At 40.8% G+C, this 16081-nt stretch overlaps 1 protein-coding gene across 3 annotated transcripts in view; it reads left to right on the forward strand.

Annotated features, from left to right (window-relative positions):
- The window catches only part of AKAP13 (A-kinase anchoring protein 13), a 759080-nt gene that overhangs the window by 558305 nt on the left and 184694 nt on the right, over positions 1–16081 (forward strand). For all 3 annotated transcript variants that reach the window (XM_078683158.1, XM_078683159.1, XM_078683160.1), the window contains one exon: positions 14885–14961. In XM_078683158.1, the coding sequence (XP_078539284.1) occupies positions 14885–14961 (77 nt within the window). The remainder of the gene's footprint in view (positions 1–14884; positions 14962–16081) is intronic.

Raw genomic sequence — 16081 nt, forward strand, 5'->3', positions numbered from 1 at the left:
ACTGGTTGAGGAAATCCATGAAAGTCACCTCAGCTGCCTGGACTACAAGTCCTTGAGCCCTAGGATGGAGGGACAAACAGGCAGGATAATCTTGAGCCGGCCGATGGCGATGTGCAATACCACGATCCACTGGGTCACCCGATGAGGGTCTGGCCGAAGTCCCCAGAAGGACATCATACAATGACCCGCCAAAAGGCAACAAAGGCTCCACATCCACCGTACCCTGGTGGAGAAAGGATACGGAGGCAGGGAGACAGACGGCGGCTGCATATGCAAGATAGCCTCAGCCCTGCGAACCGCCCTCGCAAAGTCTGCGCCAGCCGCAGTGGCCATCCGAGGTGGGGACAGCAAGTCATCCGTTGGGGACGGCAGCAGGCTAATCCGTCCACCCAACAACATTGGCCCTGCAGAAAAATGAGCTGGCCAGTGCCCCATGTGCCCCTGCTCCATGGAGCATGGAAAGAAACGTGGGGGCGAAGACCCCACTGGGGTCACGTCCTCCACCAGCAGCGAAACAGCCGGAGACGGAACTTGCGTCGACCGACGACAGGACTGCATCGACGACCCCTGAAGAGGACTCGTCCGGCCAGCGTCGGACCGGCCTCGACTCGACCTCCACCAAGGCAGTAGCCTGCGGGAAGGAACAAGGTCGACTCAGAGTCAAACTTGTATTCAGCAACGACGCAGGGAGCCCCGCAGGACTGTGTGAAGATGCGTCAGGAGGGCTAGTCGTCAAAGTGGGATGCCCCTCTGGGCCGTGTCCCGAGGTCGCAGTGACCCGGATCCGGAGTCAAGGCATTCGGTCGGTGCCGAGAGCAAACCCGCCGGTGAACTCCTGGCTGAATCCCTACCCCCACTGTGGGGCCCGAAGGCACGCCAGGCAGAGGGAGTGACCCAAAGATGGCCTGCAGAGCCCTGGAATAGGCCTCCATCTGGGTCCGAGTCGCTACAGCATCAACGAACGGTGGGTAGGTAGGGGCCGACTCCCGAGGACCTGAGAGAGCAAAGGCAGAAGCAGACAAGCCCTAGGGCTGATCTCCAGATCCCACAAAGTACATACAACAGATCTTCCAGACAGCACAAGCGCTGTCTAGGCTCGACTTAAAAAAAGAATAGCAACTTTATTGTAAAAACAGATGGGCCATGCTCTGTATTCATTGGTACAGTGAGAGGAGAAAAAATGTCGAGCTTTGCAGCAACTTAGTAATGCGGAGGAACAGCAGGTTGGATTTTGTAGGCACGCCGTATAAAATACCAGCAATGTTCCTTCAGGGTCAAATATGCTAATCATACGTTCCATTTTTGTTAACATTTCCATGGCATTCTAGCTGTGCTACGGAGCTAAGGATAAAATTAACCTCTTCGAATTAATTTATTTTAACAATAATTCTTTCCTTAATATTCATAACATCATAGTATAAGGTTGGGGTCACCTTATTTCAACAGTTTTCGGCAGTACCTTGAAGGGGTTAGTGGCGTAGCAGATGGTCACTAGTTTTTTTACATTCTGAACGGGTGTAGCTGTGCTCAGTCTAAATATTAGTTTTGGCACCCTAGAGGCAAGCAAAATAAATTATTGAGATGTGCATTTGCAGAGATCACGTATTAGTCTTTATTGAATTAGACTTTTTATTTTTATTAACATTCAAGAAAATGATTGGTCTGATGTGTAGACCTGCATCTCTGTGTGCCTTTGAGGACTTTTTTCAAGACGTGGGAAAATGTTTTGGTCGCTACACATGACAGCATATGGTTCATTACTGGTTGAGGCAATCCATGATAGTCCCCTCAGCAAGATCCAATGTGAGAACAGCTATTTAAATAAAGTGCTGTATTTATTTCAGTGTAGATCCTACATATCCATGTAAACATTACTTTATTTGACAATTAAGTCATAAAAGCATCACAAAACATACATTTATCACAGTATAAAAACCTTAAAAAAAGACATTTACAATTGTCACAATATAAGATCCTTTAAAAAGGCATTTACATAAATATTTAAAATGTTACGAAAAAAATTAAACTCCGCAAGACTAATGTCGAATATTCCTTAAAAATAGGGGACAGAATATCCTACATATCTATTACTTTTTTAAATACAAATGTTGATTAGATTCCTAAACACTTTTGTATGGCAAGTATTATGTTTGTAAGAAGATATCGAGAAATTGACTGTATGTATTTTTGCTGGAAAGCAAGCAGCCCTTCTCTCCTTCCCCATGCCCCCACACCCCCCACCCCTAATTTAAAGAAAAACATATTTTCATTGAGTGGTGGATTTTCTATAGCATTCTGAAAAGAATGGCTGCTCTCCTCTGTTCGAGTCTCAGCTATGGATTTCTTGCACCAAAATAACTTGCATAAAGTAGGCAAGACTGCTGATCGATGTAAGTGAGCATCTATAAAAGCTGTATGCAGAGTGTTTGATAGATTATTTGAAAGAGCTTGGAAGAAGATATCAAACTAAATACCAAGGCAGAGAAAAACATTTTTGTTTTGTTTGGCGCATCATAAAATTGTGTGGTAAATGAAGTGCGCTGCAGCAAAGAAAATAGCAACACTTTAGTTAAGAAAAGGGCCTCTTTAGTGATTCAGTTCAAGTTGAAACTTAAATAAATAAACTCATTCAAAGGCACTATTCGATAAATGATAAACTACACTGATAAAATTGTATATTACCACAGTCATTATCGTCATTCCTTTTAGTGGCTTTTGGAGCCCAGACAGTTTTCAAATCTCTTCACGTGGTGTTATGATTTCTGTGGCCATCTCTTTTTCCTATACCTATGACGTTTAGTTTTTTATGATTGACTCATGGCCTGGTTTTCTTTAATCCATCTAAAGTCAATAACATGAGTATTGTTGAATAGGAAACTACTAAGAGCTGTTAGCTCCTATCTGCTTCATGGCTGTAATTTGGCTGCTGTCATTTTATATTATGAGACTGCAGTAAAGATCAGATTTTTTTTGTTTTTTAATTTAAGGGTGCGATTTATACACCTATTTCTGTCCTAGAACTCTAACAGTGAGAGAGAGGACATGAGGTTTTAACCTCCAGACAGACGCTTGCGCGTGATAAGCATGTCTGACTGGAGCTGATGAGACAAATGGTAGGCTTTCTCAGTTGACTGGCTGAGGTACATTTCATTAGTATGAGAGTTCTGAGAAACAAGCAGTTTTATATATATATATATATATATATATATTTAAAATGTATTTACAAAGCCATTTGAGGAAATGAATACACTAGACTGTGCCCTGTGAACAAAACCTATGTAGACCAAACGACTTAGGTGCCCATTTTACAGTTAACCAAACACTGCATCGAGCCCATCCATAAAGCGTGAGCTCACCCACTACAGTATGCTTCTGATCGCTTTCTGTTGTTTACATCGGCTATCTGCGCATTTGTGCAGCGTTTTAAAGCTTTTTTAGGTAGATGTTGGTATATTTGATGAAGAATTTTGTGCAGTAGTCTTGTTATATCTTCTTAAAAATATCCATACGCACTTAATATAGGAGCAGACTGAAAATATGAACCAGGGCTTGTTAATTATGTTTCAACATATGGGAACATTCCATGAAAAATATATTGGCTTTAGTTTTGAGTCTGGAGTGTATGAAAGAGTAATATCTTCTGTGTACTACAAGGAATATAGATACATACTATATAATAAGTAACTTTTCCTTATGTCTTTCAATGTCAACATCTAAGGTTTCAGGGTGCAGATTTGTATCAATATGTATTGCAAGTTCTGAGAAACGTTCAATGTAGTTAGTTTCCTATGAAAATGTTAATAAATTATTACTGTTGCAGGTTTTGCAACATTTCAGGCCATCTGAGAAATGTGTGGTATCATAAAATCCTGAAAATATAGAGAAGTAAAAGCTATACGGTGCCTAGTATGGGATCTCAGTATGTATCCACTTTTGATTGCTGTGGAGACCTATGTGTTTAATTTTAGAGTGCAGTCAGACACGGTTATGTTGAAATTTAGACAGCCAAGGAATAGCTTAGTACGGAGGTTTGAACAGGAACCCTTATTCTCTCTCTTAGCTACATAGTTCACTAAAGCTGTTATTTGAAATGAAAGATTGGAAAATAATCCATAAGTAATGTCCTCAAAACGACACCCAATAAACTCTGCAGCCTCACCTCTTCAATCAATGCCATTTACGACATTAATCGTCCTCTATCAAGACTGATCAGCACTCCATGATGAATGCCCCAAGGTATTAGTGATGCAAGGACAGCAATATATGGGCTTGTTTCCAAGAGAGTATCTGGATGCAGTGACATACTAAACCTTTAAGGTCCTAGATATTGAGTCGGCAATTCAATGAAAGTGGTACGGATATATTGCCAATTAAAGGCGCTTAATTGACAGCACTGAAATCTGCCGCTCCATGTGTATAAAGCGGCCTGGGAGTTTGTTGGGAAAAAAAGCACTATGTGCTGCATTTCTAATTTTCTTAATCTCACATGTTTGTTTCCATGGGGCTAGAATACAGAACATACCTCCTCAAATTCAAGGGGACAGAGTAAAATTGAACGGCATAACTGCCCCGGTACAGTGCAATGCTGTTTATAGATAAAAATCGTCGATGTGTTTTGTGAGTTTAATTAACTTTTTCCACAAAATGTTTTATGATATTCCTGTGACTGTCGATGCCTTTTTTATGTTTATTTCGATCATGTTTTTATGGTGTCGGTTTAATATTTATGCTTGTATGTGCATTCTTTATTTATAAAACTAAAACTTTTAATATTTAGTATAATAGGATTTTTTTTTGCACACTTACGCAATTTTACTGATTTATTAGTTAGCTATGTATGAATGCATGCTCATCCTTAAACAATCTCAGAGGAAGTGTAACAAAGTAGATGGATGCACCAACAAGAAGTCAAAAGCGTATCCAATATGTTAATTCCAAATATGCTTATTTATTTTCATCCATCAATTTCAATAAAATCGAGCCAACAAATAGATCTTCGTCAGGGCTGAAAATGATACACAAACATATATATATATATATATATATATATATATATATATATATATATATATATATAAACACATATAGAAATGCAATTCCTACACTTAGCACCAACATATGAAATGTTAGCATAAATATACAATTCACAATAACAAAACATAAACATAAACATAACCAACAAAAAATAAAAAGTATGTACCAACAATACTAAGACTGGCACTTTGAGCCTTAGATTATAAATACATAATCAACATATATCAAACATAAACTGTAATAAATGAGGGTTAAAAATAAATGTACTAGTGACAAAACATGAAAAAATATATATGTATAGCACAACCACATATTCCAAACATGCACCAAGTGTACAAATACACCTAAAAAGACAAAAGCACTGCTTCCTAGTGTACGTCTTTATAATTCGACTTAAAAATATTGTTTTGAGCAATATTTAATCACTTGACCATAGGAATCCCACCTTAATGCAATGACACGTGAATACATCCATATCATGCGTTGTGAATTAATACAATTTCATCCAGAACATGGTTGTATGAATGCATCCGTATCAAGTGTAGTAAATTACTGCAAATCCATCCAAGTCCTGCTCAAAGATAACTCTTGACAAATTGTGCCACTGAATCCCGAAATACAGTAGTCGAGATAGTGTGGTTTCATGGATCATTGCCAGCTTAAGTATGCCACAAATACTTACAATAAATACAAAATAACTACCATATGCGCTTAAAGATGACCTAATCTGTATGCAACATTAATCAAGCCCCCAAAAAATGAACCATGTTTAGGACTAAAAATTACCCGTATAATAGATATAATGTTATGAGAGTCCCAGAAACGACTTTCAAACCACAGCACGTGTCACCCCGGCTACATGGTCAACACCAAAAAAATACAATTTTGAGTTATTGGGGTGAGCCGTTCAATAGTGCTCAGACATAAGGTATCTCATATTGCTATATTTCAGTACTCTGCAATGTTCCTGTATACATATCTTGAGGCTGCGTGACATACTTCCCATGTAGATCCTTTTGTACTTGCAGCGATTACATATACAACAAAGCTAGTATTACAATTGATAAAGTGTCTGAAACTGTGTTCATAAGATGTATTGAACCGGTTTTGTTTTATTTCTACCAAATGGGCAACATTACAGAAATTACATACATAGAAACCACATGGCTTTGTTGGCAACCAAGTTTGTGTTTGCTGGGTCATTGTCACATAACTTGGGCAAAGTGTATCCCTCAGTGTTCGCCCCCTACTAAACACTGCTGATGGATGTCTGTCAATTGAATTATGAAGGCCCGGGATATCTAACAAAAGATGCCAATTTCTTTTTAAGATATTGAAAATCTTATTGCTATGTTTGGAATACCTCGTGATGAAAGCCACTCTATTGTATTTCGACCCACCGCATTTCCTTTTATTATGTGGACTGGTCTGCAATGTTGTTTCTCTTGCCAGCTGGTGTATCCTAGTCTCAGCATCCACCAGTACCCTAGCATCATAGCCTCTGCTTTGGAAGCCATTTTGATGTTCGTGATATTGGCCATGTAATTCAAATCCTCGCCCCAGTTTCTCCTTACACGAACCATATCACCATAAGGGATGTTCCTGATTACAGATTTAGAATGTGCGCTAGATGCATGTAAAACACTGTTGCATACTGTTTCCTTGTGGAACAAACTGCTAAGTATAGCGCCGTCCGTTATATAAAAATGTAAATCTAAGAAATTAATTTCATCTTTATGATGGTACATATTCAGTTTACTATTGAAGGGGTTGTCATTCAAATAAACAAAGTACTCAAGTAAGGCCTCATTGGGACCTGCCCAGAGGTAGATGATGTCAGCAATGTAGCTCCCCCAAAAGACTATTTAGGCAATCCAGGGGGAGGCCCATTTGCCCCAGGCAGGCTCCCTCTTGTACAAGCCCATGAATAGGCAAGTGTAAGAGGGGGCAAACCTGGAGCCCATAGCTGGCCCCTTTAATTGATGGTGTCCACTGGCCGTCATGCAAACAAAAAAAAAACTTAGAACAATATCCATCATGTCAAGTATCATAGTGTTATATTCAAAATGGTCCACTCACTCCTTATCCAAGAAGGATCGAGCCGCCATGAGTCCAAAATCTATTTGTATACACGTATGCAGGCCGGTTACATCTAGGGTTACAAACTGTGACTTGTCCGTCCATGGGAAATCACTAAACTTAACCTGAATGTCCTTAATGTTCTTTATGTAGGATGGTAAATTTGTCATGTTTCTAAAGTCGAATATCGACAAATTTGGATAATTTCTCAGTAGAAAACCCCAAACCTGATATAATCGGTCACCCAGGGAGGAAGCTACCCACCTTATGGACCTCGGGTAGAATGTAAAACAGGGAAATCTTGCGTAAACTCATGAATAAGTATTGATACTCATCATCTGAAAGCAAACTAATGTCCCTCCATTCTCCGAGTTTCTTATTGGTGAGAATGGTAAGTTCACTGTTAGGGTTTCTTTTAATATGTTTGTAGCAGTGGCTGTCATTGAGTTGGCGACTGATCTCATTCATGTAATCTGTCTTTCTCATGACTACCTCGTTGCCGCCTTTATCAGCCTCCCTTAATACAATATTGGCATCATTACATAGTCTCAAAAGTGCCTGTCTCTCTAGATATGAGAATTTTTGTTGCTGCTGTGAGAAATCTAGTGGCAGTACTCCGGAGGTGTAATTCAGATATCACCCTTTCATCTTACACATCAATGTTACTGTGATATCTCATGGATGGGACAAATTTAGACTTGGGTCTCAAACCACTGTCACTATCCAAATTTTCAGTTACATTTAGTACAACAAAGATCGTATTTAATATCTGCATCATCTTCTAGAGAGAAGACACTGCAAGTTCCATATTTCAGAGATGGTATGTAATGAAGGCAAAATCTCAAATTTCAGAGACACAAATTTTAGGTTTGTGTGTATGCCCAGAGAAAAATTCCTTTAATTTCAAAGATCTCCCAAATGTAAATAAATCAACATACAAGCCAACCACATTGCCCCTCTTTGTGGGACAAACTTAAATTAACCACTCCAGTCAGTGCAACAGTAGGTAAGGTGTTGGATAGCGTATGGGTAAAACTTAATATTCCCACTCCAGTGAGTGTAACAGCAGGGAACTTTTTGGATAGCAAAGATGTAAAAATTACTATTCCCACGCCAGAAAGTGCAACAGTAGGTAAAGTGTTGGATAGCGCAGGGGTAAAACTTACTATTCGCACTCCAGTCAGTGCAACCGTAGGGAAAGTGTTGGATTGCGTAGGGATACAAATTACTATTCCCACTCCAGTCAGTGCAACAGTAGGGAAAGTGTTAGATTGTGTAGGGGTAAAAATTACTATTCCCACTCCAATGAGTGCAACAGTAGGGAAATTGTTGGATGGCGGAGAGGTAAAAATTACTATTCTCACTCCAGTTAATGTATTAGTAGGGAAAATATTGGATAGCGGAGGGGAAAGATTTACTATTCCCACTCCAGGGAGTGCAACATAAGGGAGAGTGCTGGATAGCGGAGGGGTAAAAATTACTATTCCCACTCCAGTGAGTGGAACGGTAGGGAAAGTGTTGAATAGCAGAGGGGTAAAATTTACTATTCCCACTCCAATGAGTGCAACAGTAGGGACAGTGTTGGATAGTGGAGGGTTAAAATGTACTATTCCCACTCCAGTCAGTGCAACAGTAAGGACAATGTTGAATTGCAAAGAGGTAACATTTAATATTCTCACTTAAGTCCGTTCAAAAGTAAAAACAAACAACATATTGGAAAAACTAAATAAATAAAAACAAAGTTTAAAAATTAAAATACAACTATATTTAATATTACAAATTAAAAAAAACATGTTAATTCATATTACAAAATACCCACAAATATATTAAATAAAAAATCATTTTCAAACAAATATTTTTTGTTCGAAATTATTTAGAATCAAAAACATTGTTTTTTTTTTTTTATTTCCTACCCTATACCACCACACAATTCACAACACACATCTGTTTTATTTTAAAAATGTACATACATAATTAACATAATCAATTAAAAAAAATATTAAGTATAAATGAAATTAAAACTCATAAAAATTAATGAACTTCCCACACTTTACCCCAATAATCCCCACAAACTCCTGGTAAAAGTAAACTGTAAAAAAGTTCATTATAAAAACTTATTTTCAATTATAAAACTAATAATATATGAGAGTGAATTATAAAGTAAGTAAAACTAATTTACTCTCAGTATTAATTAACCTTAATGATCAACCAATTAATAATTAAGCATAAATTACCCCATAACCCACACCTAAAATTAATTACACAAATTATATATTTAATTTTCAAATAATTACCAACTAATTATCAATTAATTAAAGGGAAGAGGTGTGGGCCAGGGGGACTGACTCAGGAACCCAGGAGCTCACGGTTCGTTCGATCCCCGGTGCCGGCGGCAGATCAGCACAGCACCATGTGACTCTGTGCAGTAGATCACTTAATCTTCCTGACTGCCCCAAGCGCCTTGACTCATTTGGGTAATTGTGTGCCCTTTACAACTACTGGGCATTTAAAAATAAATTACTTCCCACCCTTTACTCCATAAACCCCACAATCTACACCTAAAACAAATCACACAATTACCATAATTGTCAATTAATTAGTTAATATAAATTAACAACTAGTTATTAATTAAACATAAATTACTTACCACCCATTACTCCTATAAACCCCACAACCTGCACCTACAATTAATTACACAATTTCCATTTATTAATTTTCAATCAATTAATATAAATTAACTAATTATTAATTAAAAATAAATTACCACCCTGTACCCCTATTGTATTGTATTGTATTATATTGTAATTGAACTTGTAGGGCGCTCAGCTACCCACATGGGGTCTCCCGGCGCCAATAGAGGTGGCAATAAAGTCCCAACAATTGTCACTGAGGGAAGAGCCAGGTTTTAAGATCTCTTTAAAATTTCATCCAAGAAGGTTCTAATTTCAGCGCCACAGGGAGAGAATTCCATAGCTTAGGAGCCAGACAGGAAAAGGAGCGTCCGCCCATTCTCGTCAGTTTAAAACGTGGAATCAAAAAGTTCCCTAGAGATGAGGATCTAAGAAGAGGAGGTGGAGAGTATTGTTGGACCAGGGACTGGAGGTATGCCGGGGCAGACCCCTGCTTGATCTTAAACATGAAGCAGAGGGCCTTAAATTTAACTCGGCTTACAATACGGAGCCAGTGTAGGTCTTTTAAATAGGGGGAGATGGAGGACCTCCAGGGGACATTGCTGAATTTTGAACAAGCTGGAGTTTCTTCTGGATTTCCACGGTGGCTCCAAGGTAGAGCACATTGCCGTAGTCCAGGTGAGAGGTGACCAGGGCCTGGACCTCAGTGCGCTTTGTTGGGTCCGGGAGCATCCAGAGGACTTTCCGGAGCCACCCTAAGATGGAAAAACAGGTGGCTGCCACTCTGACCACTTGGTGCCGCATAGAAAGCGAGTCGTCCAGAATAAAACCAAGGTTTCGTACCTGCGCAACAGGCATGAGTAGCGGGCCCATTTCCGGAGGCCAATGTTGAGGGCCCCAGAGATGTTTATGCTTGGCCAAAATGACCACCTCCGTCTTGTCGCCGTTCAATTTCAGGAGGTTCGACTGCATCCACTCTGCCACTCGGCTGAGTCCCTGTTTGAGAGCAGATGGAGCACTTGACTCTGCCGAGGAAAGGGAAAAGATGATTTGAGTGTCATCTGCGTAGGAGTAAAGGGAAAGACCAGCGTCTTCCACGATAGTTGCCAGGGGCCTCACATAGATGTTAAAGAGCATAGGGCTCAGTGAGGCACCCCATGCGCAGACGAGCGGGCAGAGGAAGAGGAATTAGAAGAAACTACCTGAAATGATCGTCCGCTCAAGAAAGAGGACAGCCAGGCCAGCGCAGAACCGGACACCCCAGCCACCCTCAAAGCGTTCAAGAGGACAGGGTGCGAGACCGTGTCAAATGCGTCGCTTAAATCTAAAAGTATAAGCGCGAGGTTTCGCCCTGATCGAGGCGAGAGCGTAGGCTCTCGGTGACCCCCAAGAGGGTGGTCTCCATGGAGAAGTGGGTACGAAACCCAGATTGAGATGGATGCAAGAAGCCAGTAGTCTCCACGTGGGAGGTCAGATGTGTGTTAACATGCCTCTCCAAGAGCTTTGAGAACATTGGCAGCAGAGAGATGGGGCGGAAGTTAGAAAGCGTCTTAGGGTCTGCGCCGTTTTTTTTTAGGAGTGGAACCACCATAGCTCTTTTCCATTCATCCGGGACGATAGATTCCCGTAATGAGGAGTTGAGGAGCTCTTGAATGACCAGGAGTATATCAGGCGATAGCTGTCGAAGAATATCGATTGGAATAGGATCCAGGGGAGAACCTGAATTTACCCTGGCCATACAGTTCCTAAGCGAACTCTGATCTAACTGGGGCCACTCCGTAACCTGTGCCGTAGAAGATGGAAAACCATGAGTTCCCAAAATGAGAGGGTCATGAAATAACCCGGTGGAAGCAATTGAGAGAGAATTATAGATTGTGTCGACTTTAGATATGAAAAAGTCAGTGATTTCATTGCATTGGGTTCCCCCCAAAGCCGGTGGGGTAGGAGAAGTGTTTGAACCAGCTAGCTTCTTCACCATTGAAAAAAGGGCTTTCGGACGGCTAGTGGCCCTATTGATGGTCTCCGAAACATATAGGGCCTTCGCCTTTCTGCAGGCTCGATGGTACTGCCTGAGAACTGAACGATATGTCAGTTTGTCGCTTGGAGTGTATGTTTTTCTCCAGGCTCTCTCCTGATGTTTGCATTTGGACTTCAATTTTTTCAGGTCGTCCGTAAACCACGGGACCGGGGGGAGGTGTGTAATAGGTCGTCTGGAGCATAATGGCAGATGGCGGTTAATGTTAAAAGTCAACCAGTGGGAAACTTCCTGATTGAGAGAAGTTCATGTTAGCTTCATGTCTGGGCGGCTATCTGATAATGAGGCATTAAACGCCTGGATGTTCAACTTGGTCCAGGCCCTGTAATTACCCATAGCGCCAGAAAAAGTCGCTTTCTTAGCACTCCCTGCGGCCAGGCTGAAATGAATGGCAAAATGGTCAGACCAGTCGAGGGGAAGAGCGGGAACGCTACAATCAAACAAGATGTTAGAAATGATGGGATCAAGTAAGTGTCCCGCCTGGTGGGTTGGGCCTTGGTTGCATAGTATTAAGTTAATGGCTTCGCAGTCAGATAGAAACATATTGCTTACGCTGTTTTTGGTGACTTCTAAATGGAGGTTCAGATCCCCCAAAATACTAAAATTGGCTGACTACAGAGCAAGTGAAGCTACTTGCTCGGCAAAGGTTAGTAGCCACTGGATTGGTTTGTTGGGGGGACGATAAATCAGCATTCCTGACAGTGTCAGTTGGGGGAACACCGCTAATTTGAACAGAGCGGCTTCACAGTCAGGGAAGGGTAGAGCTTCCAGATGACAAGAATAAGTGGACTTAAAAATAATCGTTAGCCGTCCCCCTCTCCCAGTGTCTCTGTCTTGTCTAATAATAATGTAGCCGGGTGGCAGGGAGCTGGCCACATCTGGTCCGGAACTGGCATGAAGCCAGGTTTCTGTTAAAAACAGGGCGTCAAGCTGGGTAGAGGAGAGGAGGTCAAAAATGTGATCTCTATTTTTGGCAGTGAGCGGCAGTTAATGCTACAAAACGTATATGATTGAGATGATTGCGCTGCAAACCCAGTTTCGTTCCTGAGAGCAAGATGACAGTGGGGGCATTTTGCCGGGACTTTAGCTGATAGGTCATGGGTAGGGCAAGTGGGGGAATTACCTCCAAACCGGCGCAGCTCCTCAGCAGAGTATAAGTATGAGGCAGAGCAGCAGGTTTCTGCCTCATCATGAACAGGGTTTCTGCCCGCTGGACGCTGCAGGGCGCGGACGGGCGCAGACGGGCTTGCCTCTGGCGCGCCATCGGCGCCCCCGCTGCGCACGCACGCTGCGTGTTTGCATCCGGTGGTTTAAATACCTGCTGGTCAGTGCAGAAGGGGCGTCCTAGAAGCCGGCAGAGTCCTTCCTCTATCCCGCGATTGAAGCGGGAAGGGGAGGGCGCCGAGTTTAAAGGGTGTAGTTCTCCCTAAAGGCTGAGATAACGTCGCAGGGATTAAGTATTGCCCAGTCACAGCGCAAATCTACAGTTAAAAAGATTTGTAGAACAAGGTTCCAGTGCGTTTAAAATTTTAATGTGCAAGTATGCGGGACAAAAAGAAAGTAAAGCTTAAAAACAGGCATCAACACAGCAGTAATGATAAAGGACTGTCCTCACTGCGCGTTTGCATCCGGTGGTTTAAATACCTGCCGGTCAGCGCAGGAGGGGCGTCCTAGAAGCCGGCAGAGTCCTTCCTCTATCCCGCAATTGAAGCGAGAAGGGGAGGGCGCCGAGTTTAAAGGGTATAGTTCTCCCTAAAGGCTGAGATAACGTCGCAGGGATTAAGTATTGCCCAGTCACAGCGCGAATCTACAGTTAAAAAGAATTGTGGAACAAGGTTCCAGTGCGTTTAAAATTTTAATGTGCAAGTATGCGGGACAAAAGGAAAGTAAAGCCTTAAAACAGGCATCAACACAGCAGTAATGATAAAGGACTGTACCCCTATAAACCCCACAACCCGCACCTTAAAAAATAATTACTTGATTACCATAATTGTCAATTCATTATTATTAAAAAGCAACAAATTAATAATTAATTACAAATAAATGACTTCCCACAATTAACACAATAACATCTAAATTAAATAAATAAAACGATAATCATTAATTTATCATAACTAAATTATTTCCCTCCCTACAAACCCACAACCTGGTATGGAACTAAAAAACGCAAAATGTAATAAAAATAAAAATGATAATTCCTGAAAAATTAACACACATATTTAAAAACATAAGCAATACTTATGCAAAAAAAATCACTTTAATTAGAATATCAATATTTTAAACAACTATATTTTTGCAAACAAAATGAATAATTTCTATATTTTTAAAAACGATATTTCTTACCTTAAATTCGAAATTCTTGACCACAATATTCTTGCTGTCGATATTTCTGAATCACGATATTTTCAGCTCGATATTTGTTTAAGTGGACATTTCCAATTTGAAATTCTGTCTCAACACCAACGTGGGGTATTCCTACAGACGGACGTGAGGGCCCTTAGAGCCTGTTGGAAGTGTCAGTCGGGCCGCCCCTCCCTCTGCCCCAGACCGCCACTCATCATGATGCGGTGGTCAAACTGCGGCACCAGATGTCGGCCGGACGGTTGTGATCCGACCAATATCCTAATTTGGTTCTAGGTGTCTTGTATTGTAGTTTACTGGAGAGAGAGTATTTTGTTTGCCTGTTAAAGTAAGTCAGTCATTGGTTCTTCGTTAGGTTGTTAAATAGATTATCAAATAAATACATTTTCATTCTAAAAGCACCAGTTACATCAGATTTCCACCCAGTGCATTCCATTTATTATTGCTCTGATTGACATTCCCAAGCACATTTTCATGGTAGTTCACCTTGTTTCATGCAAGTTAATCGGTCTTAGACAATATTATTTCTGCACCCTGTATCCACCACAAAAAGTGAACCATGGGGGGTGTATTAATTAAAAGATTTCGTATTGAAATGTTGTAGGGGGGGCGGCCCAATGGCATGTCTCAATATTTATCCTCCTGTTGGTTTATTGTGAAAAATGATTGTAGGTGAACGTCTTTTGTGATTATTATGAAATACAAAGACACATTGATAAAAAAATGTGAATGTTTGTTTTTGCAGAGGTTCAGGCTGTTCTCCTCTCCGACACGCTTGTTTTTCTTCAAGAAAAAGACCAGAAATATGTGTTTGCGTCACTGGTAAGAATTTCTTTTCAATTCCAATGAGTTTGTACTTGTGTTTTTTGTAACTTAAACTGGTCCAGCTTTTAAGACATTAGTCCGAGAATGACGGCGAGGAGGAAAACCTCTCCAAAGTGCAAGTTGTGTGTTTTTTAGTGTGTTCGCTTATGATAATGTATGTTTTCCAACATTCCCACCACAGATTAGCGAGGGAAAGAAAAGTTTAAAGGTTTTCCCGGCTTTAGTAAAGTTGCTGTTTACAGCCTACAGCAGTTATTCTTTTTGGTCCCTTTTATTTGCGTCAGCACCTAAATGCTATGGCAAGATCACTGCCACAAATAATTTATTTCCGAATCCGTCGACCATTAGCACTGTTAGGCCATGCTAATAGAAGAATATGATACCATGTTAATTTCTATTTCCTGCCTTTAGAAACATTTACACTATGTGGAATTGATGTAAATTAAGCTGCCACTACCCAGTCTGTTCAAGTATAACCAACTTAAAGATTTATGGTGCCCTGGGCACAGGCACATTTTAGGACCCTCCATTTATAATACGTACATGCAAAAACCTGACACAAACGCCATTGAGTGGTTTCTTGCACCTTTTAGCACGTGTACAAAACATCGGACTTATCATTAGAAAACCGCATTTGCACATATTTTCTGTATATTAGCCCTCATGTACAGTTTTAATGTGTAGTTGCCACCAAATAAAATCTGATGGTGCTGCAAAGCCAGGAGTGAATACTATTTTTGCTAACCTCATAGTAGGTGACAAACTAGGAGCATACATAAATTGTGTTTGCACTTGTATTTTTTACACTTGCACCGCTGGGCCCAAGAATGGCGGTTCTAATTAGGGATGGATTTTACACAGCTGTGGAAGACAGACTGGAAGGGCAGCCCATTCCTACAGGGAAAAGTCCTGGAAATACAGCTGTTGAGAACTTATATTTCATTATATTCATTTTAGAACAAGGGAGTCATATTGCATCTCTTTCAGAAGCATTTTATGTTAACGTTTGGGCTGTAAACATTTATCTGAAAGAGACACGTTAGTGATAGATTCCTTACCTTAGAATATCCCCAGGCGTCAGACTGGATCCGGAAAATTTTGCGTAGCAATACCCCTG

Source organism: Lissotriton helveticus, chromosome 3_1, assembly GCF_964261635.1.
Source record: "Lissotriton helveticus chromosome 3_1, aLisHel1.1, whole genome shotgun sequence".
Classification (NCBI taxonomy): domain Eukaryota; kingdom Metazoa; phylum Chordata; class Amphibia; order Caudata; family Salamandridae; genus Lissotriton; species Lissotriton helveticus.